Source organism: Cetorhinus maximus, chromosome 9 (genome assembly GCF_964194155.1).
Source record: "Cetorhinus maximus chromosome 9, sCetMax3.hap1.1, whole genome shotgun sequence".
In the NCBI taxonomy this organism is placed as follows: domain Eukaryota; kingdom Metazoa; phylum Chordata; class Chondrichthyes; order Lamniformes; family Cetorhinidae; genus Cetorhinus; species Cetorhinus maximus.
The window spans coordinates 1,969,949-1,997,643 of NC_135887.1; the positions used below are offsets into that span (position 1 = coordinate 1,969,949).

At 42.1% G+C, this 27,695-nt stretch overlaps 1 protein-coding gene across 1 annotated transcript; it reads right to left on the minus strand.

Moving 5' to 3' along the window:
• Positions 1-3: 3 nt before the first annotated feature.
• pimreg (PICALM interacting mitotic regulator) lies at positions 4-27,695 on the minus strand. The gene is made up of 4 exons (XM_078547911.1): positions 27,414-27,695; positions 20,624-20,916; positions 16,671-16,766; positions 4-3,035 (listed from the first exon to the last, which is right to left on the minus strand). The coding sequence occupies exons 1-4, from the start codon at positions 27,693-27,695 to the stop codon at positions 2,858-2,860; spliced, it is 849 nt and encodes a 282-aa protein (XP_078404037.1). The 3' UTR covers positions 4-2,857.

A 27,695-nucleotide genomic window follows, 5' to 3' on the forward strand; every position in this document is an offset into this window, starting at 1 on the left:
CTCAACATTTAAACAAACCACCTATTGTTTATTAAAATATTATAAAGAAAGCAAATTTGATCCCTGCGCAAATATTTAATCATTTCCTTGGGTATTTGTGTTTGCATTCCAATCAATTATAACAGCAAGAAAGTTCTGTCATGAGATCAGCTATGGATTTTCCAAAAAAAGCTACATTATCTGTAATTAAACAATTTGAGTAATGTGAATATTTAATCAAATGCCATGATCAATGATAAAATATTTTGAAAAGGTACAATACTTTTTAAAATAAACATTGCTTTCAAAGCGAATACACTAATATCTAATGTATCGAGACAGGATATGGTATCTTGCACAGAAACACTGCTACATTGAAATGAGGTCCATTAACCTCATCTTCACATTACAATCTATTTCTTGATTCATAATGTACTTTCAGATCATTACTTGGTTGTGAATTTTCATGTTGGGAGCTGAGCCTCATAAATCTATCCCTATTAGTCATCATGGAACAGCAAGTTCTGCGTATAATAGTCAAGGCCATTTGTGATCCCTAAAATAACCAATATTCCGAAATCTCATGGAATAATAAGGAATTATAACATCAATAGAAAAATACATATCTGAAGTTCTTTTAACATCGATGAAGCTCAAAGTTGATATTTTTTCAAATATCAAAGACAGATTATCTTGCACTTTATTCTGTGAAAAGATTCTAATACTCATTACAAATTTAAAAATGGTTCAAATTTCCTGCAAGATACACTATCACAGAAGACAGAAATTGTGTGTGTAAGTTAAAAGCTAAACTAAGATTCTGTCAGAGCCCTTGAAATACATGGCTGAACATAACTTGTATTAACAGTCTAGCCATCAAAAGAACCATAACATTGAATAGCTCATGTTAATTAGAAAATACATATTAAATTCCTTCATATGAATTAACAGGTACAATAAATGAGAACACAGCGTCAATCAAGTACTTTGAGTTTAAGTGCCTTACCTGGTACTAAAACGCAAAGTACACCAACAAAAATAAAATCCAGTGAGTGAGCAAATGAAAATATACATGAAACATGCAGAGGTCCAAAGATAGGAGCTTTCAGATGTTGAATTTTCATTCCATTAGCCCAAAGTTCCCTCAATCCATTATAAGTCACATGGCAGTAAATGACATTCAATCCCTCTCTACCCAAACCTCAAAAAAAATTCTAATCTTTTTTTTTCTAAAAGAAAAACAATGCTGGTCCTTTAAGAAGTCTGTATATTGGAACCAAAGAAATGCCCACTGTTCCAGTTAATTTTTGCACACACTGATTATATTATATTGAAATTGAGCATTAGCTACAAAAATAAGCTTTGAACCAAAAAATGTCACTGTGCAGAATCGGAGTATTACAAGAATCACAGCCGATTATGGACTTTAAATTCAATGACTCATTTTAGCACAATACCTATCTACCTACTAATCCCCTCCACCCTGCCAAGCTACATGCTGCATCTTAATAGGTAAAAATATCACTTGTGCCCACTTTAGCAGCATGCTAAAATATAAAATGTGGCATTTATATTTGGTTAAAGGAATTTGATCCATATTTTTTGGTCAATGGAGACTTGTCTTAAAAAAATAAAATTCTAAACATTCTTTCCTAGGCTTCCAACTGCGATTAAATGTATTCCCGAGGTTTCATCACATGACTTGCCCCCCCCCCCCCCCAGCCATTAGTTGGCCAACTCATCCATCCTAGAGACACACGGCCTTCCTAGGCCAATTGGAAAGCAAAAAGACTCATTACCCAATTAGATGATGCTTGACTGTCAGCCAAACAGCCCTTTTCTCCCATTTTCAATATTTTAATATCTGGTATAGAGAAAAGCTCAAAGGACTGGACAAAAAAAAAAACCATTAATGTCCTGATGATTTTTCTCCAGGGTTGCACAGAACTGTGTCCTAGAGATAGATCTTCAATTCCTGGAGACTCCAGGCCCATCCTGGAGGGTTGGCAACCCTGTTCATTACCAACACTTAGATGGCAGTCTGGTAATTCCTTAATACACTCAAATGAATTCTTGTGTCTGCAATTTTAATGATCCTATTTGAAATTGTGCTGTATAATTAGTTAAAAAAAATTCAGAGTATGTTTATGCCAAAGACATTTTTTTTCCCCGTTCATATAGTGATCAGTTTCTAGAGTGTACTGATCACAAGTAGCCTTTTATAACTCAATGCTCGCAAGCCAAATTTACACTAGCTTTCATGCAGAGGGGTTTTCTAGATCTGATTTTTAAAATAGTTTAATCAGCTGAGAAACAATATTTTGCAATATTGTATTTGGAAATGAATTTCAGAAAAGGGGCAATGGGATCTGTAGAACGCATCTTCCCCCTGCACTAATTGCTGCTTGGACAGAGGCAACAAGTCTATAATCCACTGTGTATATTACTGTCCCTCACCAGTCACTACCAGCAGCATCTTCTCTAAACTTCTGACCCTGGATGGAATGAATAGTTTTGATTCAGCTGGGCAGAATCCCTAACAAGAGGCAAGTGATATTTTAACCTCACATATAATAATTGAGGAGAACACAAACCAGCTTTACTCAAGTAGTTTGAGCATAACTGCCTTATCCTGCACTAAAATTCAATATACTTGCAGGTGAGGCCAAAACTAGGGACCATCATTATAAGATAGTCATGTAGGAAATTAGCGTAGCTGTCCATGTAATACTGTAAAATGTATTCATGCTTAGAGTTATAGAAAAAAAAAATACACAAGCGAATAAAACCAGTGAGACAGAAAAGAATATTCTTCTTTTGGAAAACCTTTGTGCAGATTGCCAAGTAAAAGCAAATCAAAGACAATCTTCACTCGGTTTCAGTCCTTTTCCCGCTCTGCAATGCTTGCCAAAGCTTCATCTGCCCAGCTGCTCACAGTAGAGCAAAGCCTTTTTGCTTTCCTTCTAACGGAAGTCGTCAACAATTTTTGAGCCTGAATCTTAGACAGACGTATGTTTTCTGACATGACACGATGGTAGTTTTCAATCGCCTGCTCTCTGGAAAGGAACAAGCGAAGAAATAGATTACTTGGGGATGGAATTTAAGCACTTTGCAGCACTAAAGATGATAAAGTTGAAGCGTTGGTGCAATGTGTCATCAGCAGTATATCTTGTGACTCGGGTAACAAGTATTAGTAAATGTGGTGAGCATTTTAAGGCAGACATGCATATGTTGTAAGGCAGCTTAATAAACTGTTAATGCTTGGGTCTGAAAGGATAAGGTACATTGAAGCCAAAAAATGTGTGTTTTTTTTTTAAAACAAGGTGGTGGTCTGGGAGAACCACATAATATGCAGACATTCACAAATGTAAACAAAGACAGATCCACTGACATAGCTGAGCAAGAATCACAGCGTCTGAGATGCTCCCATTTTATTAAAAGGCATTGAAAGGTAACCAAATTAGGCAGCAGGGAACAGGGTGCGTCTTCTTGCACACACCTTCTGGTTAGAACAGTGAGCATTCCAAGATGGCTGCAATTGTTAAAAAGGATTAAAAATCAAACATGTTAAAAGAAAAACTGCTTCAACATTACATATTACAAGTGGGATACTGAATCATTGGTGGTACAGCAAGAATTAGCTTCAAATGGTCATGTGTTTTTAGGATTAAAGATGGATTCAAAAAGGAAAGCGTAATGAATTATTTAATATCAATGGTGCTTTGGTATATAAAGTTTCATACTGCAACCCTATTCAATATCCCCACTGCACAATGAGTGTCCGGTGTCTTGTAGAGACCATCCAGCCACTCACAGTCAATATCCTTTTAAATAATACACACTGGCTTGCAACATGCAAACTTTACCTCACTTGTATTCTCTTCAGTCATCAATCAGAGAAAGAGTCATGTCACTGATGATGAATAAAAGATTGATAAATGGATTAGCAGCATGCATACAGAATTCACTTCTTAAAAAAAAAACTGAATATGAAGTTTCCACTAAATGGAGAGAGTGGGATTTAGGTGCTCACTTCAGAGCCAGTACAGCTCTTCACCCCTCCTCAGGCAGCAGTTACATGCAGGAGTTTATTTCTGACACTGCGAATGGAACAGCCCCCATTATCTTTCATGGAAAGTGGCAATTGCATTAAACAGTCAAAAAGCTTTTCTTAATATATACTTCTCTACTTCAGCTCACAAACCTGATGGAATTTCACCATGTCAGCCGTATAGATCAAACCAATCAAAAAGACTGCAGATGGGCTGGGATGTCAGGAAAGAATGGGAAGCATTGAAGAAGAACAATTGCTCCTGAACTAGATGATCAGGTAGGTTTACCCGATTCTGGGACGGAGAGGTTATACCAATCGAGAAAGACTGAACAGGCTAGGGCTTCCTTTCTTCAGGAAAGAGCATGCTGGGGAGGTGACCAGATAAAAGGTCTGTAAGATAATGAAAGGGTTAACGTAGAGCTGTTTCCACTTACAGGCAAGTCCAAAATTAGGATTGATGATTATATCATTAGAAGATAGTCAGCAATGAATTCAGTAAAGAACGTGGAAGGAACCTCTTCATCTAGAGTAGTTAGAAGGTGGAACTTGCTACCACAAGGGAGGTGAATAAAGGAGGGGGTGCTGGGGGTGGGGGGCATGTGCGGAGCATAAACACCTCCATACATCTGTTGCACTGAATGGTCTTTTTCTCTACTGTACATTCTACACAACTTTCACAGCTGGTACGGTTTATCCATCTAATGGGATAGACAGGAGGACATGGCGGACATCTCACATCTTCTTCAGTGAATGATATACTCTGGCTAGAGGGTGAATTGTTAAACCTTAGCCTGCAAACCCAACACGTGGCAAGTATAACAGTGAAGAAAGTTATGGTTCATGGAATATATTGTCTGCTTATGGAAACAGCCCTGGCCTTGCCTTTTCTAGCCAGCACAGGCATCTCCAATCAACTGTCTCCCAGGTTTAACTTCATATCATTCCTTTGAATCCTTCCAAAGATGTTTATCTCTGACCATCACAAACTTGTTAAGGGATAGCTCACTACTTCAGTTCTTTTAATGTGTGCCTGTGTAACCTACTACACATGAAAAAAAAATCACTGTGATGCACTGAAATATGTTAACATAAACGGTGCTATATATGTGTAAACGTAAACATGTTTATTGGGATCACTTACAGTAATAATATTTAGGAATTACTGGATACAATAACAGCATGGCAACCTTCCCAATTGTCAATTCCCACTATACGAGTATAACACAAAGGTGCCTTTATTAGACTACCTGTAATTGGGTTTAAGGTTTAAGATCAATTGATGTAGAACAAGAAATTAAGTGAGAAACAAGGTGCTCTGTCTTAATGCTCAAGCAGAATTGTACCCATAGAAGGGAAGCCTAAAAAAAGGTCAAGGGTTAGCAGGAACTCAAAAACATTCAAAGATAACAGAATTGTTCCTATGGGAGGGGATTAATAATCCATTTCCTGTTGTAGATTATAATTGACCAAAAAGAGAACTCAAATTGGGGGACTCAGAAAAAAACAAATCTGGAACAATTTTAAAATTTCTGTGGCTTTCTGCCACTTGCAGTACGAACAAGGAGAGATGAGGTTCCAATACAGGAATTCCAACAATAGTCATTTGATGATGATTTCTCGGTTAGCATTTAGAATGAAAAGATAGAAAGATGTTTCTTTTTCAATAGCTGAAATGCTGAAAATACTACAGACAGTTAGATCCAGTAGACAGGACCAGAAACAAGTTGACGGTTAGTTAACCCCACCCCTCCTTTAACAGATGGCAGTTGAATGTTTCATAATGGTTCGACCCAATCCCAGGAGGAAATGCCTCCCAGTATTCCAGGAATGTGCTTTAATTTTGAGATAATGCTTTGTGTGTCTGCATTTAGCCTGCAGCAGACTGCGAGGGCCTGTAAGTAGCCGGTAGAGATTTGCTTCTAATATTACTTATTTCCAGATATGGGAAATAGCAATTTTACTGTTTTAAAGTTAATAACACCATCGCTATACAACAGCAGCATCCTCTAATCCAATTGAGAGAGTTTGAAATCTCCAATTTTTGGAATGCTTTCATTATGCAACAAAAATAAATTGTTCATTTAACTTGCATATTTCTTGATTTTTGAATGTGAAATTCAAGCCAAACATTAACAAATCACATACAGGAAATAGGTCGCCAAGCTTCAAGTCAAAGGAAGAAAACAGGAAGGACCTTATCCATATAACCATATATGGAAATTTCAACTCCAAGTCAAGAGGAAGTTCTGCCAATAAAAAAGAGATAGAACAAACCCTCCAAATTTCAGCTGCCCTGCTGAATACCCCACCCACTACAAGCTTCCCAGCTGAAAGCAAACTGAAAACGATGCATCCCTCCACTCGCAGAATCACCCTATATGTATTGATTATAAAACCCCAGAAATATTTCTGCTGAGGCCTACCCCTGCGTCAACAGCCTAGTTAAATTTAAAACTGAATCTCTTCAATTGAGCTCCGCCACCATTTCTTTTTCCCTCTGTTGATCACAAACTGTCTCAATGTGTGCTCATTTCCATTCGTCACAAATGTCCCTCTTGCTGCTTTGCTCAATGCTGTCTTGTGCTGATAATGCTAAACAGCCTAATCTCCACATGCATGCGACGCCAAATTATATTCTCAGTGTGCAGTGACTTTCAACTTTAATTTTTCCTGTTATTCCTTTTTCATTTCATTCAGTAAAATTAATTGTTGCTTTAAACATTACATTGGATCATATTGTATGTATTATGAGGTGTATATTTCAGTGAGGTTCTAATCACTATTTTGGCACACAAAAATCTAATAGTACAACTTGTGGCCTAAATAGAAGCTTTTTCTGTATATAATACATGAATGTTTTTTCTGAGAGACCATGAGCAGCGCCAAGAGAGATCTGCTGGAAATTTAGATTATATTTTAACAAGAATGTCATAGGTTCAAACACTCCAAAGACTTCAGCATGTAACCCAGTCTGGCACAGAAGTAGGGCCATTGGAGGCATGGTCTTTTAGAGGAGTTCCCAAACGGAGGTCCTGTCTGTCCTCGAGTGGGCACAAAAGGTCCATCCTGCTTTACAAAGAGCCAATGAGATCTTCTGTTCTTAAGCCACGATGTGTCCCTCAACTAACAGATTACCTGATCGTTTCTATTATAATGGTTTGTGGGGCTTTGCTATGTGCTAGCTGGCTGCCATATTTCCCTTTACTACATAACCAGTAAAATACGTCACGATGTCATCATAAAAGTATCTACACTAATGGAAGTTCTTTCCTTCCACTAGAGCACCGTTTGGTACTGTTCTCCCCTGTGGCCCCCAGTTTCAATCTACTGTCACCACTGCACTCGTGAACGCCTGCACATGTAAATTTGAAAACCACTGACCCTTTCTTCTCCAAAGGTTTTGAATACACGGTCACTACAGGGGAGATGTTGTTGTGGTGGTAATATCACTGGACTAGTATTCCAGAGGCCTGGACAAGTGTTCAGAGAACGCAGGGTCAAATCCCACCACAGCAGCTGGTGGAATTTAAAGTCAATTCAATTAAGGAAAGAAAATCTGGAATTAAAAACTAGATTCAGTAATCGTGGCCTGTCTTCAATCTTTGACACAGTGAACCACACCATTCTACTACGATTGTAGCCAGAGAATCTCCTGCAATGGCTTCTCTTCTTGCTCCCAAACCATTATGTCTGGAGTTTCCCCAAAGACCTATCCTTGGTCACCTCTTATTTCTCATCTACATTTTCATCATCCATAACACAATTCCAAATTCTGTGTACACTGACAATGTCCACCTGTTACTCAGACCCTTGTTCTCTCCAGATCTGACTATTCTAATGCTCTCCACCCTCTGCAAACTCGAGTTCATCCGGAATTCTGCTGTCTACATCCTAATGCATACAAAGACCCATTCACCCACAAAGCTTGGGCGCGCCGACCTAGACTGGTCCCTGGCCCAAAAACACCTCAAAATATAAAACAAAAACAAAAATAAAAATACCTGGAAAAACTCAGCAGGTCTGACAGCATCTGCGGAGAGGAACACATTTAACGTTTCGAGTCCGTATGACTCCTCAACAGAATATAAAATTATTATCCCCGTGTTCAAATCCCTCCACGGCCTCGCTCCTCCCCATCTAAATAAGCTATTCCAGCACTAGGACCCTTCGAGAACTTTGCTCTCAAGCAGCCTTCCAATGCTGGCCGCTTGTGCATTCCTGATTTCCTTTATCCCACCATTGGTAGTGTTCAGCTGTTTGGGCTCCATGCAATGGAATTCCCTCCCTAAAATTCTTCTCCATCTCTCTTCCTTTGAGATACTCCTTAAAATCGGCCTCTTGAACCATGCTTTTGGTCACTTATCTTAATATCTCCTTTATGTGGCTTGGTGTCAAATTTTGTCTGTGAATTGACCACTTCTGTGAATTGCCTTGGAATGCTTTACGACACTAAAAGATGCTTTAGAAATGCAAATTGTTGTTGATGATGTGCCATTATAACAGAGCTCCGCTTCATACTTTGGTTCTCTTAAGTGTTATTTTCAACAAATCACAACTCAATAGCTAAAGATGTAACAAAAATCCACTAATTTGGCAAGCAGAAAACTTGAACCCAATCAATATTTGCTTTAAAATTTCAGCAAAGCAAAGCTTAAAAACTACCACTTAAAAAAAAAATGGAAGCCTGTCACTGGCACAGGTAAAACATTATCTAGCGTGTAAAAATCCAAGTAACTTGGAAAAATCTTTTACCATAGCCGTATAGCGTCTAACTTCTGCTGGAGTCAGAACCAGAGTTGAGGTCCAAGGTTAAAGTTTCAGGCCCACCCTCAGTTCCTGGCCTGCTAGGCCTCATTCTTGCCTCACAGTAACCTGCTCCAGCCCATCCAACGCCGAAGCATTCTTCACCGATCAGCCCCGTTTCCCACCCGCCCATTTGCTCGTTCATTCATTTCCACTACCGCTTCAGTGCCCACTGCCCTCTGAAAGCACTTCCTAAGTCACTGCTCTGCATACAAGTTTCTACGTTGTACTTGCGCCAGATTTATGAATATGAAGCTTCAGCCAATGTGGCAATTTAAAATGAACAGGTAGGGAAACCAATTATTTATAAGGTGGCACCTAAAGCTACTCGAAAAGACAGGAGGCGATTGCCCAGACTGCATCTACACTCATTATTTCCACAATGTATTGGAGGGACAACACAATTGGCGACTCAGGGTAAGGGAAGACAGAGTGAGGAAAACAAAGGATGGGAAAATCTGGCAGGACAGAAAATTAACATAAATCTGAATCAAAAATAATTTTACACTTTTTTTGTTTAAAAAAAAGAGGATTATTTACTTTATTTAAATCAGTTACATCCTTGGTTAGTGTTGAGTCCTCCCATCCCCTGTCATTGGCCGTAATCTCTCTGCAGAATGCTGCTCTGGTATGCTTTTACAATCCCCCCCACCCCCAGCCCCCCCAAACCCCCATGGAAAGAAAACATGCTGTGGAAGTACAAAATGTCTCTGTTCAAAGTACACACTCGATTAGGGCAATCATATAATTAGAAAAAAGATGATGGACATCAGACAATGAGAAATGGCGAGAAGGTTATAAGGTCACATGACTCTGAAGCGGCTAAAGTAGTAATTTTTCCCTCCATCCATTGGAACTTCCAATATATGCAAAATGATAAACAAAAAGAAATCAAATTCCTACAAATAAATTCTTCTATTTGAATTTAATGCAAAAAGATTTTGCTCGCAGAACAAAAAGCCCATTGAGAGCGCTCTCGTTTTATTAAATCACTGCAGTTAAGAGACAGGAAATTCAGCTTCCGTTTTAAGCTGTGCCCAGCCAGAGCATGGGGCCCCTTGTAGGGACTTTCAGAACTGACTCATACTTTTAGAAATAGTCACTTCATAATGAAAAGAATAAACGTTTTCAATATTTCCTTGAACATGTGTATTGGATATTAAAGAAAGACTTGCATTTATATATCACCTTTCACTATCTCAGAGGGTCCCAAAGCACTTTTCAAAGTGTAGCCTCTGTTGTAACGTAGGAAACGTGGCAGCGAACCTGCACATAATGAGCTCCCACAAACAGCAATGTGATAATAACCCCAGATAATCTGTTAGTTGAAGGGTAAATATCGATCAGGACACCGGGATTAACTCCCTTGTGCTTCTTCAAAGTAGGTGTCAGCTGTGGCTCAGTTCATAGCACCCTCGCCTTTGAATCAGAGGGCTGTGGGTTCATGTCCCACTCCCGGAAAGCCAAGAACTGTGATTGTACTCGAAAGAGTTGCAATCTGTGACTGTTGATAAGTCGAAAGAGTTTCAAAGTAGTGTCATGGAATCTTATATGTCCACCTTAGAGAGCAGACTGGACTTTGGTGTCGCCTCTCAGCCGAAAGGTGACAAATCTGCCAGTGCAGCACTCTGTCTGCACTGTATTGGACTAGGGGCCTAGATTTTTGTGGTCAAGCCTCTGGCATGGGGCTTGAACCCACAAACTTTGGACTCAGAGGCAAAAGTGCTACCAACTGAGCCATGGCTGACATGCAATAAGATAGAAAATCCTACTCCAAGTTAGATAAATGAAAGCACCAACATCACAGTGAATTTTTATCTATAATGGTGGTAATTGGAAATGATATATTATTTAAAAAAAAATTTCAACATTATTCTCTTTCTTTCATGATTCACGGAGAAAGGAATTACTGTTGCACAGATGGTCCTTGTCCTCCAGTAGTTCAAGTGGCCGTTCTTCACGCCCAAGCAAGCAAAATGTCAACTGACCCAGGTTAGAATCAGGGGCGTAGGAGGACAGGATTTCCATATCAAACATTTAATTGTAAAATATCAATTATTCAAATATCAATCTATTTTTATGCTTAAAATAGTACCAGAATCTCATTTTTTGACTACCCTTCTAGTAGGAAGTTATGGATGGCTATGAGGAGCAAACAAAAGTGCTTACCCATCTCTATAGAGGGAACACTGAAGCCAATCACAACTGCTAAAAGGAACCACTGTCGAGCTGATTAGGATTTGAACCAGGGTTAATCTGGCTTTGTTAATTCCATTGTTCTGCAATTGTTCTATATACAACCACAGGGTAGTAAAGGGGAGAAATGTATAAAAGGAAGCAAGGCATTTGCAAAAGCACAAGAGGACTGATGAGATTATTTTTGATGCATTATTTGGAATACGCTGCCATAAATCAAATTCCATAGCAACGGTTAAAACAGAATTGGACATATATTTGAAAAGGAAAAACTTGCAGGGCTATGGGGAGTAAACAGGATTAAATGACGTCAGTTGGCAGCACTCTCACCTCTGAGAGGCAACAGGTGGGATTTTACAGCCCCGTCACGACGAGGGCGGTGCCATAACATGTGGCGAGCCGTCCAAAAGTCCATTGATTTTGGCAGGACCGTAAAACTCTGCCTAAGGTTCTGGGTTTAAATCCCTCTCCAGGACACAAGTACAAAAATCAAGGCTGACACTCCAGTGCAGTACTGAGGGAATGCTGCACTGTCAGAAGTGGCTTATTCAGGTGAGACATTAAGCCCAGGGCACACATGCCTGAATGTTAAGAATCCCGTGATACTATTTTGAAGAAGAGCAGGGGAGTTATCCCTGGTATCCTGGCCAATCTTAATTCCTTAATCAACAACACAAAAACAGATTAATCGATCATTATCACACTGCTACTTGGGGGAGTTTACTGTGTGCAAATTGGTAGCTGCGTTTCCTATATTACAATCACGACTATACTTCAAAAGTAATTCATTTACTGCTGTAAAGCACTTTGAGACGCTTGATGGTCATGAAAAGCGCTACATAAATGCAAGTCTTCCTTTTGTTTCTTTTCAGCTCTTCCAAAGAGTTGGTACAAGCATGATGGGTCAAAAAAGCTCCTTCATTCCAAGGCCCATGCTAAATCATTAAAATGCAGAGTTACACAGGACATGTGTTAAGGACAATCGAGAATAAGACTTGGTATATTATAAACTCAATTCTTCTAACCTTTAAAATGCTTCATAATGACACTGAACCTCAAACCTATGCCAGAACAATTTAATTGTACAATTGACTTGTAACTTTGAGATTGAAGAAAAATTGTTGCTGAAGGCCATTACAGAATGGATTCTGCTCAATTCAATTCCATTTCCATGCTTCGAAAAAAATTGGAAATTGAGTGAAGCAGTTGTTTTGGTTATGGGGCAATCTCCTTGTCCATCTCCTATTGCACTCAATGGTGAAAAGAAAGCTTTTTCCAGACACTCGTGCTGGAAATGTCCCATTGCGATGATAGTTCAAATCCATCACACAGAACAAAAACACACACACACTGAACCCGCACACACCACACGCTTGCTGCTCCATCCCCATCTTCCCTTCTCAGTCACCCTGCTCGAGGTCCACTAACTCAGTACAGAGCAGGGTTCTCGGAGATTCATTACATCAGTCAGTGCATCTACCCACTGAATCGGCAGGGGATGCCAAGACAGACATTGCTTTATAAATGTATCACATTACACGTTATAGTGGCCCAATTAACAAATACAAAAAAAAAAATTTCATTCCCTTCTCCCAGACTCAAAGTCCATCACAAAAGAAGGTTTATTGAGTCAAGTAAAGATGGATTTAAATTTGGTTTGGAGTGTGACCTTGGGCAGGAGGGCTCAATCTTCTGCTTCTGTTCATAGATTATGGACGCAGTGGCCATGCTATAGATTGTAAGGAAAAGTTGACAACACAACTGCCGTATCAGATATGCAAGTTGGATAATTTGCACTCATCTCTACAATTTAAATATGGGCACTTTCTGGCCTTTGGGATCAGTTTATTCATCAGAAATAAAATGACAATGGGAGTTGCTGAAAGGTGAAAACCAAACCCATTGGAAGAGAAAATGTCCTCCCACTATTGGAAGCACACTGTAGGTATTAGAGTTAACAAAGTTTTGAGGCCCTTAGGTTATAGCCTCTTGAAGTCTTGAAATTTGATTTACAACAGCAGCTGTCCAGGAAAGGGATTATACTCAGTGGACCGAAAAATGCAAACCTCAAAAAGAATGGAGCTAAGCTGCAGAGATATTTTTTGGCTCTGAAACCCAATAGAACAGTTACACCCTCTAGTCAAAAGCTTGATCACAAAGAGGACAAGACCCAGGCAGGAGAGGAAAAAAAAATGGGAGAAATCTTGTTTTTCAGCGGCCTTTTCAATATAAACATCTGACATGACAGGAAGTGGCTTCTGGACCATGTCCAGTGTACACTTTCAAACTCCCCCACAACTTCAGCCGAATTCTCTGCCTCAATTTCAAAAAGTGTTGCACAATAAAATAATTCTAGTAATTATGGTTTTATTTAGCGTGTAATGTGCCTTTAAGAATACCACAAGATCACATGATCTATAGTAACCAATAGGAGAGTAGCGCAGGCCTCCTCAGCAGTCAGTGTAGAGTTAAGAGTTGGAGTTGAAAGCACACGTATAGTTGCTGCTGAGTATATTGTGAATAAACAGTGTTTCCACCAAGAAGTGTCTGTAGATCAAATCTATTATTAATAGCGCAACTCGGTCACCCTACAACAAACTGGCAATGAGGATGTGATAAAACAGGATTGAACAGAAGAAATCAAGTTGGAAAGAAATCAGCACTATACCTCACCCAGTAAGTAGCAAGCTGCGTTAGAACTGAAGAAGTTATCCTCTCTCCAAATGTGACAATTTGACAGAACTGATCCTTTTGAACCTACCACTGACAATTGGTCTCAATACATAGAACGCCTCACGTTCTTTTCTTCAAGTGAATGAGATTACTGGGGAAGAGAAGAGGCGAGCGATCTTCTTGAGTACTTGTGGGAGCAAAACCTAGTCTGATTCAAAGTTTGATGGCACCCAGTGCCCCAGAATAGAAGAATTTCCACGAACTGGTGGACCTCATGAAGGGTCACCTCAGTCATGTTGCAAAGGTTCAGATTTAATTTGCAAAATAGAGCCCCGGGTGAGACTATTGCATGCTACCTGGCAAATTTGAAGCAGCTAACGGAACATTGAGAGTTTGGTACGACTCTGAATGATGTGCTCAGATACCATTTAGTGAGTGGTGTGAAAGACGACACTATTCAGAAAGGATTATTGTCTGAAGTGAATCTGGATTTCAAGGCAGTGCTAGAGATAGCGCTGGCCACGGAAAGTGCAATAAGAGATTCAAAAACAATCCAGGATGCACAAAATGACGCCCTCCTCCACATCGGGCAGGAAACCTCAGCTGAAAGTAGCGCAAGAAAGCAAGGCTCTGCCAAGAAGCAGGAAACAGCTGAAGAATAAAGAAAAATAACTTAGCAGTGAAATTGAAGAATGTTTACACGTCTATTTAAACCAGTCTTTTAACGATTGGCAGTTTAAAAAATATTGAATGCTACTATTGCCTCAGAAATGGACATATGATGAGGCAGGGCAAGGTTCAAGCAGGCTTGTAAATAAAAGAAGAAGCCCGATGAAATCTACAATGTAGAAGAGCCTGAAACAACAAATTCAGATATTTACTTGTTGTTTAATCTGGAAGTTGGAAAGACAGAACCAATATTGGTCACAGTGAAAGTAAATGGCAAACCTGTTAGAATGGAAGTGGACACGGGAGCTTTCACTACAATAACTGGGGAACATACCTTCAGATATTTGAATAATGGTGAACATCAATTAAGTTTAGCAGAAACAACCGCCAAGCTAAAGACGTATACAGGTGAAGGCATTCAAGTAAAAGGCATAAGCTGAGTAACTGTCCATTAACAAATCTACCTGTGTTGGCATTGAGAGGCAGGGGACCAAGCCTTCTGGGGCGAAATTGGCTAAGGGAAATCAGCCCTTATTGGCCACTAGGATTCCAAAAGGAAGCTGGAAGTGTTCATGTTTTGAAAAAGGAGTGTGTAAGGGCTCAACAGCCTGAAGAAATGCAGGCTGTCTTAGGCCAAAACCTGGAAGAACAGAAGAAACTGGAAGAGACCCTGCTTGATGACAGAGTTTGAGACGAGGTGAGAAACCTTCACAGGGAAAAAGAAAACCTGTTGAAAGACCTTCACACTCTACAAGATTCCCCCAGGTCAATATTTGTACCTCTGGAAAAGCATGAAGAGAAACAGAAAGAATTCAGCACTTCTCTGAACAAACTGAAGAATGAATTGGCAAAGAAGACACAACAATGCTCAATTTTCCAGGATGCAGCAAACAAATACAAAAGAGACGGAAGAGCTGAAGAACCAACTAAATGAAGCGAAAGAGGCTTTGGAAGCAAAAGTCACAGAATTTCCCAGGAAACAGACGGATAATGAAATTTTGGGAGACTCAGCCACTGAGCTCAGACAAGTTGAGCTTACATCTGAGAGAAGCCTGGCCAACAATGAAGTCAAGAAGAAGGCCGAGATTAAAGCCTGTGCTAGAAAAGAAAGAAAAGTACAAGTTCCAAGCGAGCGAGGTAATCTTTTTGGGTCACCAGGGGATTTACAGGGCTGTGGAGAAAGTGAGAGCCATAAGAGAGTCACCTGGACCAAAGAACACATCAGAGCTTAAATCATTCCTAGGAACGATCAACTATTATGGGCAGTTCTTACCCAATTTGTCCACAGTGCTGACCACCCCCCTGCATTCTCTACTCAAAAAGAACCAACATCAGCCTTGGGAGATGCCCCAGAAAGAAGCTTTCATAAAGGTGAAACAGTTGTTGCACCCGTCCAATCTATTAGTGCATTAGGACCAGAGAAAAGAATTGGTGCTGACATGTGATGCATCTCCCTACGGAGTGGGAGCAGTGCTCTCTCACCGGATGGGCGATGGCACGAAACAGCCAATAGGTTACGTATTAAGAATGCTCACCACAGCAAAAAAGGGATACTCGCTTTCCTGACAAGGAATCTGAAGTTGTGGAGCTGCGACATTCCACACGTACCAGGAAACCACCTGAAAGACTGAACTTGTAAATTCCTTACCCAGTGTAAATATGATGTTGTCTTGAAAAATATATACTTGTAAATATAATATATCTAGCCGAGTTAAAAGGGGTGGAATGTAGTAATTATGGTTTTATTTTGTGTAATGTACCTTTAAGAATACTTAAGGGCGATCACGTGATCTGTAGTAACCAATAGGAGAGTAGCGTAGGCTACCTCTGCAGTCAGTGTAGAGTTGGAGTTGAAAGTACATGTATAATTGCTGCTGAGTATGTTGTAAATAAACTTAATGTTTCCATTCAAGAAGTGTCTGTAGATCAAACTCTATCATTAATAGTACAACTCGGCCACCTACCACACTTAGCGGTTTTAATCAAATCGCCTTCCATTGATTTATCATTGGCACTTAGCTCCCGCATCAACAGTTCAGGAGTGAACACCTTTTAAATCATTTCTAAAGAAAAGGACAATTGAAATTCTCGAAGTTAAACACTATATTGTTTCACCTCCCTGTTTGTGGTGGGACAGTACAGTGGATGGATTGATAACTTTCCAGGGTTTAGGCAATAAGATGTCTGCCGAGTGGATTCGTTTAATACACACAAATCCCGAGCTATTAGACGCTAATGTAGTGAACTGGTTCCCAGTGTGGAATGAAGAGAAATATTTACATTAACTGAGCAATACCTTTCTTCCTTGGTGATGGCTTCGTCAAATACCTGGGACAGGCGCTTTAGCTGTCTAATTCCAAATGACACAGATTCCAGATCTCGGGCAAACTGCCTGTTAACAAACACAGTGAATACTCAGGGTGAAGACCTTATCCAGATGTACATGGAGCAAAAATAGAATATTTTTATATATCTTCTTTGATCACCATGTACTTAAGGAAAAAAGATAGCAGTATGGGATTAATTCATAGACACCCAACAGATTGAATACTTTAGGAAGAGTCACTTCCCCTGTTGACAACATCTCCCGCTCCTCAGATTAACTGCAACAACCTTCAGAAACATTTCAATGCAGGGTGGAGAATTCCTGCTATAAATCTCCTGGGATTCAGCCCATTGACCTGAATCTCGCAGTAGGAATGTGGATAGAGAAAAGAATTGCCTGGAAGAGCTTTCTCTGCCGATAGCATTTTCTAATTGCTTACTTTAGGAGATTTAGACATTTTGTGATTATAGTCTGTACAAGCCATTTTTACAAGGAAACAGGGTGCGATATCTCCTCATTCCCTCCTGGTATTTTTGTTAGATTAATTTTATTTTGCTAGGTGACACTGGGACATTCTAACATTAATCTTCTAATTGTCCAATTAGGACAGAGTGGTTTTCAATACCACCTGAAGCATTCCTGAAGGACAAGCACTATCATGGACCTGTGATTGGAAATTAGCTGCAGTGACAGAACTAGTAAAATTCTTAGCATTCACTAACAGATAGACAAGAGTCCTGTCATATCCAGTAAAAGGCACATCATATTCATCACTTTAAACATGGACTGTTATCATGGACTTCTAGAAAAGTCTTTATTTATTTAAAAATGGGCACTGATGAACTGTTAAGATGGCTGCTGGCAAGGGGAGGGGGGTCAGGTGACCTTTGCAACTTCAGCACAGATTATCAAACTTCCAGAAAGTTCTGAATTGAATCATGCTAGGTAAGGATCTCACCCTTGAATGGACATGCCTAGGCAGCACTCCTTCGCGGAATTCATGCCTGCCATTGTTTGAAGCTTACTCCAAAACAGAGTCAATGAACTCCTAGACTATATCTCCAGGATTACAATGTAATAAAGGAAACTTGACGAGACTGGTTATCCACAAGTTAAGTGTGAAAGACCACCATCTACCTTCTATGGTATATCAATGGCTAATGTCCATGTGACTGAAACTGGTTCACAGATACTGAAATCCTTTTATCCCAAAACTCAAAAGAGGCTTGTAGGCAGTCTTCTGAAAAACACCAACAAGCCAAGAGCAGCAGAGAAAGGCTGTGCTGCCTTTGCCTTTTAAGAACAAAGAGGCTTAAAAGTCTTATTAAAAAGCCTCCCAGCCTGATTCCAAAGTTGTGAGTTCACCTGTAAAGAAATTGGACCTCCTAAGACAACAGCTACATGTGTCTGACTTCAGGGACATTTTTCCCATCAAAGGAATCCTGCGGTAATCCTGATATCCAACTCCAGCTACCTGAGCATCTTGGAACTACAATTCAAGAAGGGAAAAATCTTCCTTCTTCACTGGACTGGCAAAGACTCATGAACTGTTAATTATTCTTTTTTTTATTCATTCATGGGATGTGGGTGTCACTGGTTAGGCCAGCATTCATTGCCCATCCCTTATTGCCCTTGCTCAGAGGGCATTTAAGAGTCAACCACTTTGCTGTGGCTCTGGAGGCACATGTAGGACAAGTAAGGACAGCAGATTTCCTTCTCTAAAGAACATCAGTGAACCAGATGGGTTTTTACAACAATTGACAATGGTTTCATCATTAGGCTTTTAATTCCAGCTTTTTTTTTTGTTGAATTCAAATTCCACCATCTGCCATGGCAGGATTGGAACCCAGGTCCCTGGGCCATTACCCTGGCTCTCTGGATTACTAGCCCAGTGACAATACCACTACACCACCGCCTCCCCTCTTTTGGTTTAATACTTGTAGGAGTGCAGTGTGTTCTTTAATTGTATCTTTCTGGAGTGTGTGCGGTGTGACTGACATAGCATTTTAGATCTTCCAGGTGCATGTGTGAATAAATAATCCCCTTAAACCCATGAAAGTTTGGGCTGGTACTTTAAAATCGACCATACCTAACAGGGGTTTATGAACACACACATCTACCTTTTCAAAACTAAACCAGACTGATTACAGACGAAAGAGAAGAGAATTGGGGGTTTCAGTTTATCTCTCTTCTCCTGTCCTTAACACTCCCCAAGTTACACTGATTTTGAAATGTTCATTCTCTCTGCATCCATTCACCCCAATCTTTTCTAGGACTAATGAGTAAAGTGCTGCTGTCAACATGACCAGCAGGGGTTACAGGTGACCTGTTTGCTCACAGCATCCCTGCACATCAGTGTACAACTCTTACCTGCTGGCCACCTGCAGACTCCAAGAAATCCAGCCAAAAGTTCTCTTGATCATTGCTCGTTAGTCCCAGGGCCGAGAACTAAAATCATCTGCACTTACCTCAAGCATCCCCATTAGCAGAGACCACAGCAGAGCTGCTGATGGGATTACTGAACCTCGTGTCATGCTCACCTCTCCATTTGGTGGCCCCATGGTTGGTGGGGGAGGGGCCGGGGCTAGCAGCTGAAGTCACATGGGTAAAGCTTTCATTGGCTAATACAGATCTTCACAACATGGAACCGCTGTTGTAGCTGTTAAGCTAGACAGCTTGATAGAAAACATTACTGGCAGCCCAACTCCCATGAAGATTCACCCAGATAATCAAGAACACTAAAGTGAACAAGGATAAGCAGCAAGGATAAGAGAGATATTCCAACCCAAATCTTACAACTCCACAATTTCATATAGCCTGTGTGCACACACGTTTGGCTCCTTGACTAATGTAGAATGCACATTCCTCTAGGCTGCATGAAGTGACCTTAATTCAAAGTTGATTTACCCCAGCATCACCGCAAAAGATTAAATGCTGAGCAGTCCCAACCTCAGTTGGCTTATTCACCTGCATGACAAGCACATAGGCCAGAATCTTCAGGCTGTCAAGCAGGGGTGGGCCCAGCTCACAGTCGCACGGTGATGATGGACGTGCGTCCCGATGTCACTGCGCGTCATTCAGATATTCAGCTCGGCGGGCGCACACCGGAGTCGGCTGTGTGCCAGCCGAACTGTCAAAGGCCTATTAAGACCATTTAAATATCAATTAAAGTACTTAACTGAGCTGCCCGTCCAACCTTAAGGTTGTCGGGCAGGCGAAGAGCCCAGGCAGCCTTCGCATTTATCATGAAACCTCATCCATGGGCAGGATGAGGTTTCATGAAGGATTTTAAAGTTTAATAAATTTTTTTCATAAAATTCATTGACATGTTCCAGCTCATGTGACACTCACTGTCACATGAGGGGACATGTCTTAAATTTTTTTTTGTCCTTATTAAAATTTTTAAAAATCAAACTAATCTCCCTGAGGCAGCTCTTTGCCTCAGGGAGATTTACGTGCTCTTTCCTGCACATGCGCAAAAGAGTGCAGGCCCCTACTCAGCCTACTCTCCCTGCCTGCACAGGGAGTGCTCAGTACTTCCGGGTGCGCGTTACGCTAGGTGGGCCTTAATTGGCCCACCCACGCAAAATGGCGATGATCGGCTGCGCACCCGCCCGCCTGCCCAATCCCCCGGACGGGGAGAAAATTCTTCCCATAATAAATTTATCCCACACAAAACTAAGCTTGACAGGCATCCAATTCCTTTAGATCCATCAAGCTACATTATCTATGAATCCTGTAACATGAACTTAAAAACCAATATAATTCTTCCTCCAATTGGCCTTGAAAACCCAATTGTACCATAACCAGAGCACCGATGTTTGAATGATTTCATCTTCTACGTTTCCACCACCCCGCCCTTTCTTAGCCCTTTACACAATGGGCCTTGGCCAAACAGCTATGAAGTTACTCAGTTTCTGTACCTTCTCCCACTAATCCCTGCGGGTGAGGCATAGGGACTCTTGAATGCAGCAGACCTGACCGATCTTCTTAGAGGAAGCCCGTCCTTGCCAAAGAGGTGACCACCTTCCCTCCACCTGGGAGAGTGATTCACACCGGAGGGGGTGCTTCGGGTCCTTCCCTCCCTGCTGCGAGGGGTTCTTGGTGGAGTGCCTTTCTTTGTCGCTGAACCACTCCTGCATCTCCGAGGAGTTTGAGGCTTTGAAGGAGTGGCAACCAGGCACTCACTGCGGCTTTGTCTCCTCTTCTGGAGTTTCTACAGGGGGGAAAAATTAAAATCACCATAATTAGTGTCGAATGCCAATGTATTTTCTGAACAGCAGTGGAATCTTCTCTCTTTGACCTTTCTCCAACCTCTCCACAAGACACCAGACAGGATGAGCAGTGATGTCACTCGGTAGATTTAGTAAAAGGGTACAGATTCTATAACTGCCTCCAAGCCAATAGGCTGTCACGTGTCATGGCTCATCCTCTGTTGATACTCTTAATCACCTCAAAATTACTGCTGGTGGGATTTGTAAGAATCAGTATTTCACCTCAGTGTCACACACAACAACTCAATGATCTGTCCAAATAAATTTGGATGACCAAACTGTACAGCTGGGTATTTTCTTCCCACACACAATCCATCGTGAAAACCTCACACATCCACTGATAGACTTGACTGAAATCTAACTGACATCATTGATTAATTGTGGACACCAAGGGAAATGACAGGACCTGTGTTAGCAAGTCACAATGAATTTATCCTGGCTACATTATCAGTCACAGGTTTCATTGAGAAAGTTATTTGACCTGTGCTACACTGTAGTTAACTTTACATGCATTATTGACAGCTTCAAGTATTTGAAATTTTAATCAGGCAACTTTTTCTCTTCGAGCCTCCTTCCACATCCATTCATCTCTTCTCTCGACTGCATAAGCCACATTGGAACAATGTACCCCAGGTGGCAATATAGAATCCCACTATGGTTACAGAACAGAAGGAGGCCATTCAGCCTGTCGAGTTCATGCCAGCTCTCTGCAAGACCATTTCAGCTAGTCCCACTCCCCTGCTCTTTTCCCGTAGTGTTTCCCCATTGGGTGCTTATTCTTGAAAGCCAAGTTGAACCTGCCTCTGTCACACTCTCATATCAGAACTTAACCACTGACTGTGTAACAACGTTTTTCCTTATGTTGCCTCTGCTTCTTTTGCCAATCACTTCAAACCTGCGTCTTCTGGTTCTCAATCCTTTGGCCAATGGAAAGTTTCTCTATCTGCTCTGTCTAGATTCTTTATCATCCTGAGCACCTCTATCAAGTCTCCTTTCAAACTTCTCTTCTCCAAGAGAAGACCCCAGCCTCTCCAATCTGTCCAAAATACAAAATGTTTCATCCCTGGAAACATTCTTATAAATTTTCTCTGCATATTCTCTAAAGTCTTCATATCCTTCCTAAAGTGCAGTGCTCCTTAACCTAGTTTTAATCACATGACTGTTGGGTTAATACTTCTGAGGTCCACCTAAGCTAGTTTGGATGGGAGAGGCCATCATGGTACAATGGGAAACAAGAACAAAAATACCTGGAAAAACTCAGCAGGTCTGGCAGCATCTGCGGAGAGGAACACAGTTAACGTTTCGAGTCCGAATGACCCTTCAACAGAACTAAGTAAAAATAGAAGAGGGGTGAAATATAAGCTGGTTTAAGGGGGGGTGGTGGGACAGGTAGAGCTGGATAGAGGGCCAGTGATAGGTGGAGATAACCAAAAGATGTCACAGACAAAAGGACAAAGAGGTGTTGAAGGTGGTGATATTATCTAAAGGAATGTGCTAATTAAGGGTAGAAAGCAGGACAAGCAAGGTACAGATAGCCCTAGTGGGGGTGGGGTGGGGGGAAGGAATCAAAAAAGGCTAAAAGGTAGAGATAAAACAATAGATGGAAATACACTTAAAAATAATGGAAATAGGTGGGAAAAGAAAAATCTATATAAATTATTGGGGAAAAAAAAGGGGGGGGGAAAATCAGAAAGGGGGTGGGGATGGAGGAGAGAGTTCATGATCTAAAACTGCTGAACTCAATATTCAGCCCGGAAGGCTGTAAAGTGCCTAGTCGGAAGATGAGGTGCTGTTCCTCCAGTTTGCGTTGAGCTTCACTGGAACAATGCAGCAAGCCAAGGACGGACATGTGGGCATGAGAGCAGGGTGGAGTGTTGAAATGGCAAGCGACAGGGAGGTCTGGGTCATGCTTGCTGACAGACCGAAGGTGTTCCGCAAAGCGGTCACCCAGTCTGCGTTTGGTCTCTCCAATGTAGAGGAAACCGCATTGGGAGCAGCGAATGCAGTAGACTAAATTGAGGGAAGTGCAAGTGAAATGCTGCTTCACTTGAAAGGAGTGTTTGGGCTCTTGGACGGAGAGGAGAGGGGTAGTAAAGGGGCAGGTGTTGCACCTTCTACGGTTGCATGGGAAGGTGCCGTGGGAGGGGTTTGAGGTGTAGGGGCTGATGGAGGAGTGGACCAGGGTGTCCCAGAGGGAACGATCCCTGCGGAATGCCGCCGGGGTGGGGGTGTGAAGGGAAGATGTGTTTGGTGGTGGCATCATGCTGGAGTTGGCGGAAATGGCGGAGAATGATCCTTTGAATGCGGAGGCTGGTGGGGTGATAAGTGAGGACAAGGGGGACCCTATCATGTTTCTGGGAGGGAGGAGAAGGCGTGAGGGCGGATGCGCGGGAGATGGGCCGGACACGGTTGAGGGCCCTGTCAACTACCGTGAGTGGAAAACCTCGGTTAAGGAAGAAGGAGGACATGGTACAATGGGAAATAGATAGTGGCCATTGAGCTTTGATTGTCCCTTTTGTCCAGTATGAAACATGGAGGCAGGCAGTCTGGACATGCCATAGTCTTTAGGTGTTGGCCTGTCCTTAAGCAATGAAATGTGTCAATTCCACAAGTGACTGTGAGGTCAATCAGTCAAACCAAAAATTAACAGAACTAAACATGAGCTAATAAGCAAATTGTACACTTTAAATAGCTAATACAACCAAAGTAAATCTCAGACTTCTCAGGCAGCACTCTTAACATGTGACACAACTTGCAGTCTCAATATTTCTCAGGACTCTATCCTCCTCTGGTAGACTTCAACCACTCTTCATCAAGCAGGATCTAATCATCAAGTAGCCTCCAACATTCGCTTTATTTGATCCAATATCCGTGGGCACGATTATCATCAACAAGGCACACTTATGTCATCCGCCCTTACGCCTTCTCCTCCCTCCCAGAAACATGATAGGGTCCCCCTTGTCCTCACTTATCACCCCACCAGCCTCCGCATTCAAAGGATCATCCTCCGCCATTTCCGCCAACTCCAGCATGATGCCACCACCAAACACATCTTCCCTTCACCCCCCCTGGCATTCCGTAGGGATCGTTCCCTCCGGGACACCCTGGTCCACTCCTCCATCACGCCCTACTCCTCAACCCCCACCTATGGCACCTCCCCATGCCCACGCAAAAGATGCAACACCTGCCCCTTCACTTCCTCTCTCCTCACCGTCCAAGGGCCCAAACACTCCTTTCAAGTGAAGCAGCATTTCACTTGCATTTCCCCTAACTTAGTCTACTGCATTCGTTGCTCCCAATGCGGTCTCCTCTACATTGGAGAGACCAAACGTAAACTGGGCGACCGCTTTGCAGAACACCTGCAGTCTGTCCGCAAGAAAGACCCAAACCTCCCTGTCGCGTGCCATTTTAACACTCCACCCTGCTCTCTTGCCCACATGTCTGTCCTTGGCTTGCTGCATTGTTCCAGTGAAGCCCAACGCAAATTGGAGGAATATCACCTCATCTTCCGACTAGGCACTTTACAGCCTTCAGGACTGAATATCGAATTCAACAACTTTAGATTTTGAACTCCCTCCTCCATCCCCACCCCCTTTCCGTTTCTTCTCCCTCCCTTTTGTTTTTTCCAATAATTTATATAGATTTTTTTCCCACCTATTTCCATTATTTTTAAATCTATACCTTTAATGCCCTGTCAGTCTTTCCACCCCACCCCCACTAGAGCTGTACCTTGAGTGTCCTGCCATCCATTCTTAATTAGCACATTCGCTTAGATAATATCACCACCTTCAACACCTCTTTGTTCCTTTGTCTGTGACATCTTTTGATTATCTGCTCCTATCACTGCTTGCTTGTCCCTACAACCACCCCCCCACAACTTTTCTCCCCCCCCTTAAACCAGCTTATATTTCACCCCTCTCCTAATATTACTCAGTTCTGTTGAAGGGTCATGAGGACTCAATGTCAACTCTTTTCTTCTCCGCCGATGCTGCCAGACCTGCTGAGTTTTTCCGGTAATTCTGTTTTTGTTTTGGATTTCCAGCATCCGCAGTAGTTTTTTGTTTTTACACTTCTGTGGAACCTATTTCAATCAGCGCATGGCAGTCCTTATAGAGCTTTCCAGAGTCTCCTTCACCCAACCACTCAATAACACTCTATTACAGGGTATGGTCGGTTCTGCTCTTCAGCAAGCTTAGATGCTTTACACAGATTTTTAAGTTTCAGTGCTTTCAACTGACTCTTACATACAGCTTTACCCAGAGCCCCTGTGTCTGTTCTGACACCCTAGGCTGAAATCCGATTTCCCAATTAGCTTCCGTTACCCTAGCAATCCTACCAGAGGCTCAAGTCTCTAAAGTCAGATGTCACAGCCAGGAAATCCAATTAATAAATCCCTCCCAGAAACCTAGCCTTGGCCTCTCTGTTTCATCTAGAGATAGACTCAAAAATAAAAAAAACATTTCATCACACACAAAAAAAACTATTAAGTTAGTTAAATACAATTGCCTTTAACCAATCTGTGCTGGCATTCCTGCATTAATCCACAATTGTAGTTTCCCCCCCCACCCCCCCCAGATTATCATTTCTAAAAGTTTTCCTATGACCATGGTTAAACCGACTGACCTATCTGCAGAATCATATCCCAACAACCTTAAAATACCAGGATGATAAACATGGCAGAAAAGGTTATCTATAAAAAAAAACCTGAATTGTGGGGAGATAATTAATTTGCATATTCAGGCAAATTAAAAACCATGTGGAAATGACACTAATAAGCAAGGAAAGATCAACTCCGTTCTCCTAATCTCTGGATCATGCTCTGTGCCACCATGTATATTGGCTTCAGAAGGCACCAACGCTCAGCCTGTTGCTTAAACTCAGCTGCTCCTAACAGAACACTTGAAACAGCTAAAAACCTGCAGAATTTTCCTCCAAATTACCCTCCACTGATTCACCCCTGACTCCAACAAGCAAACCATCAGCATCCAGCTGGTGAAAATCCATTCAGTAAACTGTACAATGTACATCTTCTGAATTCAGAGTCCCAGCACTTTCCAAACCAGCTCTCCCACCCTTAGAATGGTTAAATTTCATAGTGACTCTCCTTAATTCAGATTTAAAAGAAATGAGCAGGAGACAGCTCCCATCGTTTGCGTTGCTAAATCCATCTCCTATTTTGGCAGCAGATTCATTCTTTCATAAACCTAAAAATTCCCAGCCCTGGTATACCTGATAGCAATTCTTATGCACACTTTCCACCCCCACCCCATCACTTCATGTCTCATGTCAATTTAAAACCAAATGTGTGCTCACAAACAAGCTAAAAATAAATTCTATGACTGCAACGGAACCAATATACAACCACTCTCCTGTCAGCTAAAGTGGTTTGGGGTTCACTGAGGTTTCATTAGTCCATCCCAGGTCCTTAAAATGGCATCAAAGCTCTTCAGAGACAATAAAGTGCTTTTGAAGTGTAGTGGTTGTTGCAATGTAAAAAAATCTAGCAAGCGATTCACACCAGACAAGTTCCCACAACAAATCTGGCACCAAACCACAGAGATATTAGGGCAAATGGCCAAAAGCGTAGTCAAAGAGGTAGGTTTTCTGGATCATCTAAAAAGGAGGGAGGAGAGGTAGAGAGGCAAAGCTTAGGGATTTAGGGACCTTGCCAGCTGAAGATACAGGCACCAGTAGTGGAGTGGTTAAACTCGAGGAGGGCCAAGAGGCCAGAATTAGCAGCGCGGAGATATCTGAGGCTTGTGGGGCTGAGGGAGCTGCAGAGACGAGGGGCGAAGCCATGACGGGATTTGAGAACAAAACAAAGACACGCATTTTAAAATTGAGGAGTCGCTTAACACAGACCGACAGGCACATGGGCGCTGGGCGGACAGAACTCGGCGCTGGTTAGGACACGGGCAGGACTTCGGACGGCCCCGAGTTTCCAGAGGCCCCACAAACAGTGAGAAAGTAACGACCGGATAATCGGTTTTAGTGATGTCGGTTGAGGGATAAATACTGACTAGGACACGGGAGAAGACCCAGTAAAACCAATGCCTTAACCATCTGCAAAACAGGGGGGAAAGTCCACATTGGATGCAGCCAGTAGCCACATCAGCTCATTGCGGTTGAAGCAGCCACGCATGTTTATGGAACAGTTAGACTACAGTCCATTCACAAACACCCATGACCTTATATATATATATATATATAATATATATGTTTAAATCTCTCTCGATAAGGCGCTGAACAACGAGCGATACCATGGGGGCTTTCCAATTGCTTTTACTCAAATTCCACCAAAACACATTCGGGCCCCCATAAAGTTTTTAAGTGACCTTATCGCCGCTTTGAGTGTAAACCAAGCGGACGAACGCTCCTCACTTTGTCCTGTCCTGTCCTGTGAGGGACGGGGCGGGGCGGGTGTTTAAAGCGCTTTTACCTGCGAGACGCTGCCCCAGGTGTTCCTCGCGGACCGGCCCAGGCTTCGCAAAGCGCTGGGCTTCTTGCCCGGCTCCAGGCTCTCCCAGGTCGGAGTGCGGTCGATGTTGAAGTCCACCCGGCCGAGGGGCAGCCTCTTCCTCAGGGACATGCGGAGGGTGTTGAGGGAGCCGGACGAGGGCATCTTCCTGAAGGTATCGGCTGTCGGGCTGTCGCCTTCCTCCTGCAGGATGCGGTGCGCCCCCCTCCCGCCGGCCGCCCCCCTCCCGCCCGCCGCCTCCAT

Excerpts from the sequence above, each read along its gene's own strand:
- pimreg (XM_078547911.1), bottom strand. The coding sequence starts at position 27,695 with ATGGAGGCGGCGGGCGGGAGGGGGGCGGCCGGCGGGAGGGGGGCGCAC. Across the intron at positions 20,917-27,413 it reads CCTGGGGCAGCGTCTCGCAG|AAACTCCAGAAGAGGAGACA; the intron begins GTAAAAGCGCTT and ends TCCCCCCTGTAG. Across the intron at positions 3,036-16,670 it reads GCCATCACCAAGGAAGAAAG|AGAGCAGGCGATTGAAAACT; the intron begins GTATTGCTCAGT and ends GTTCCTTTCCAG.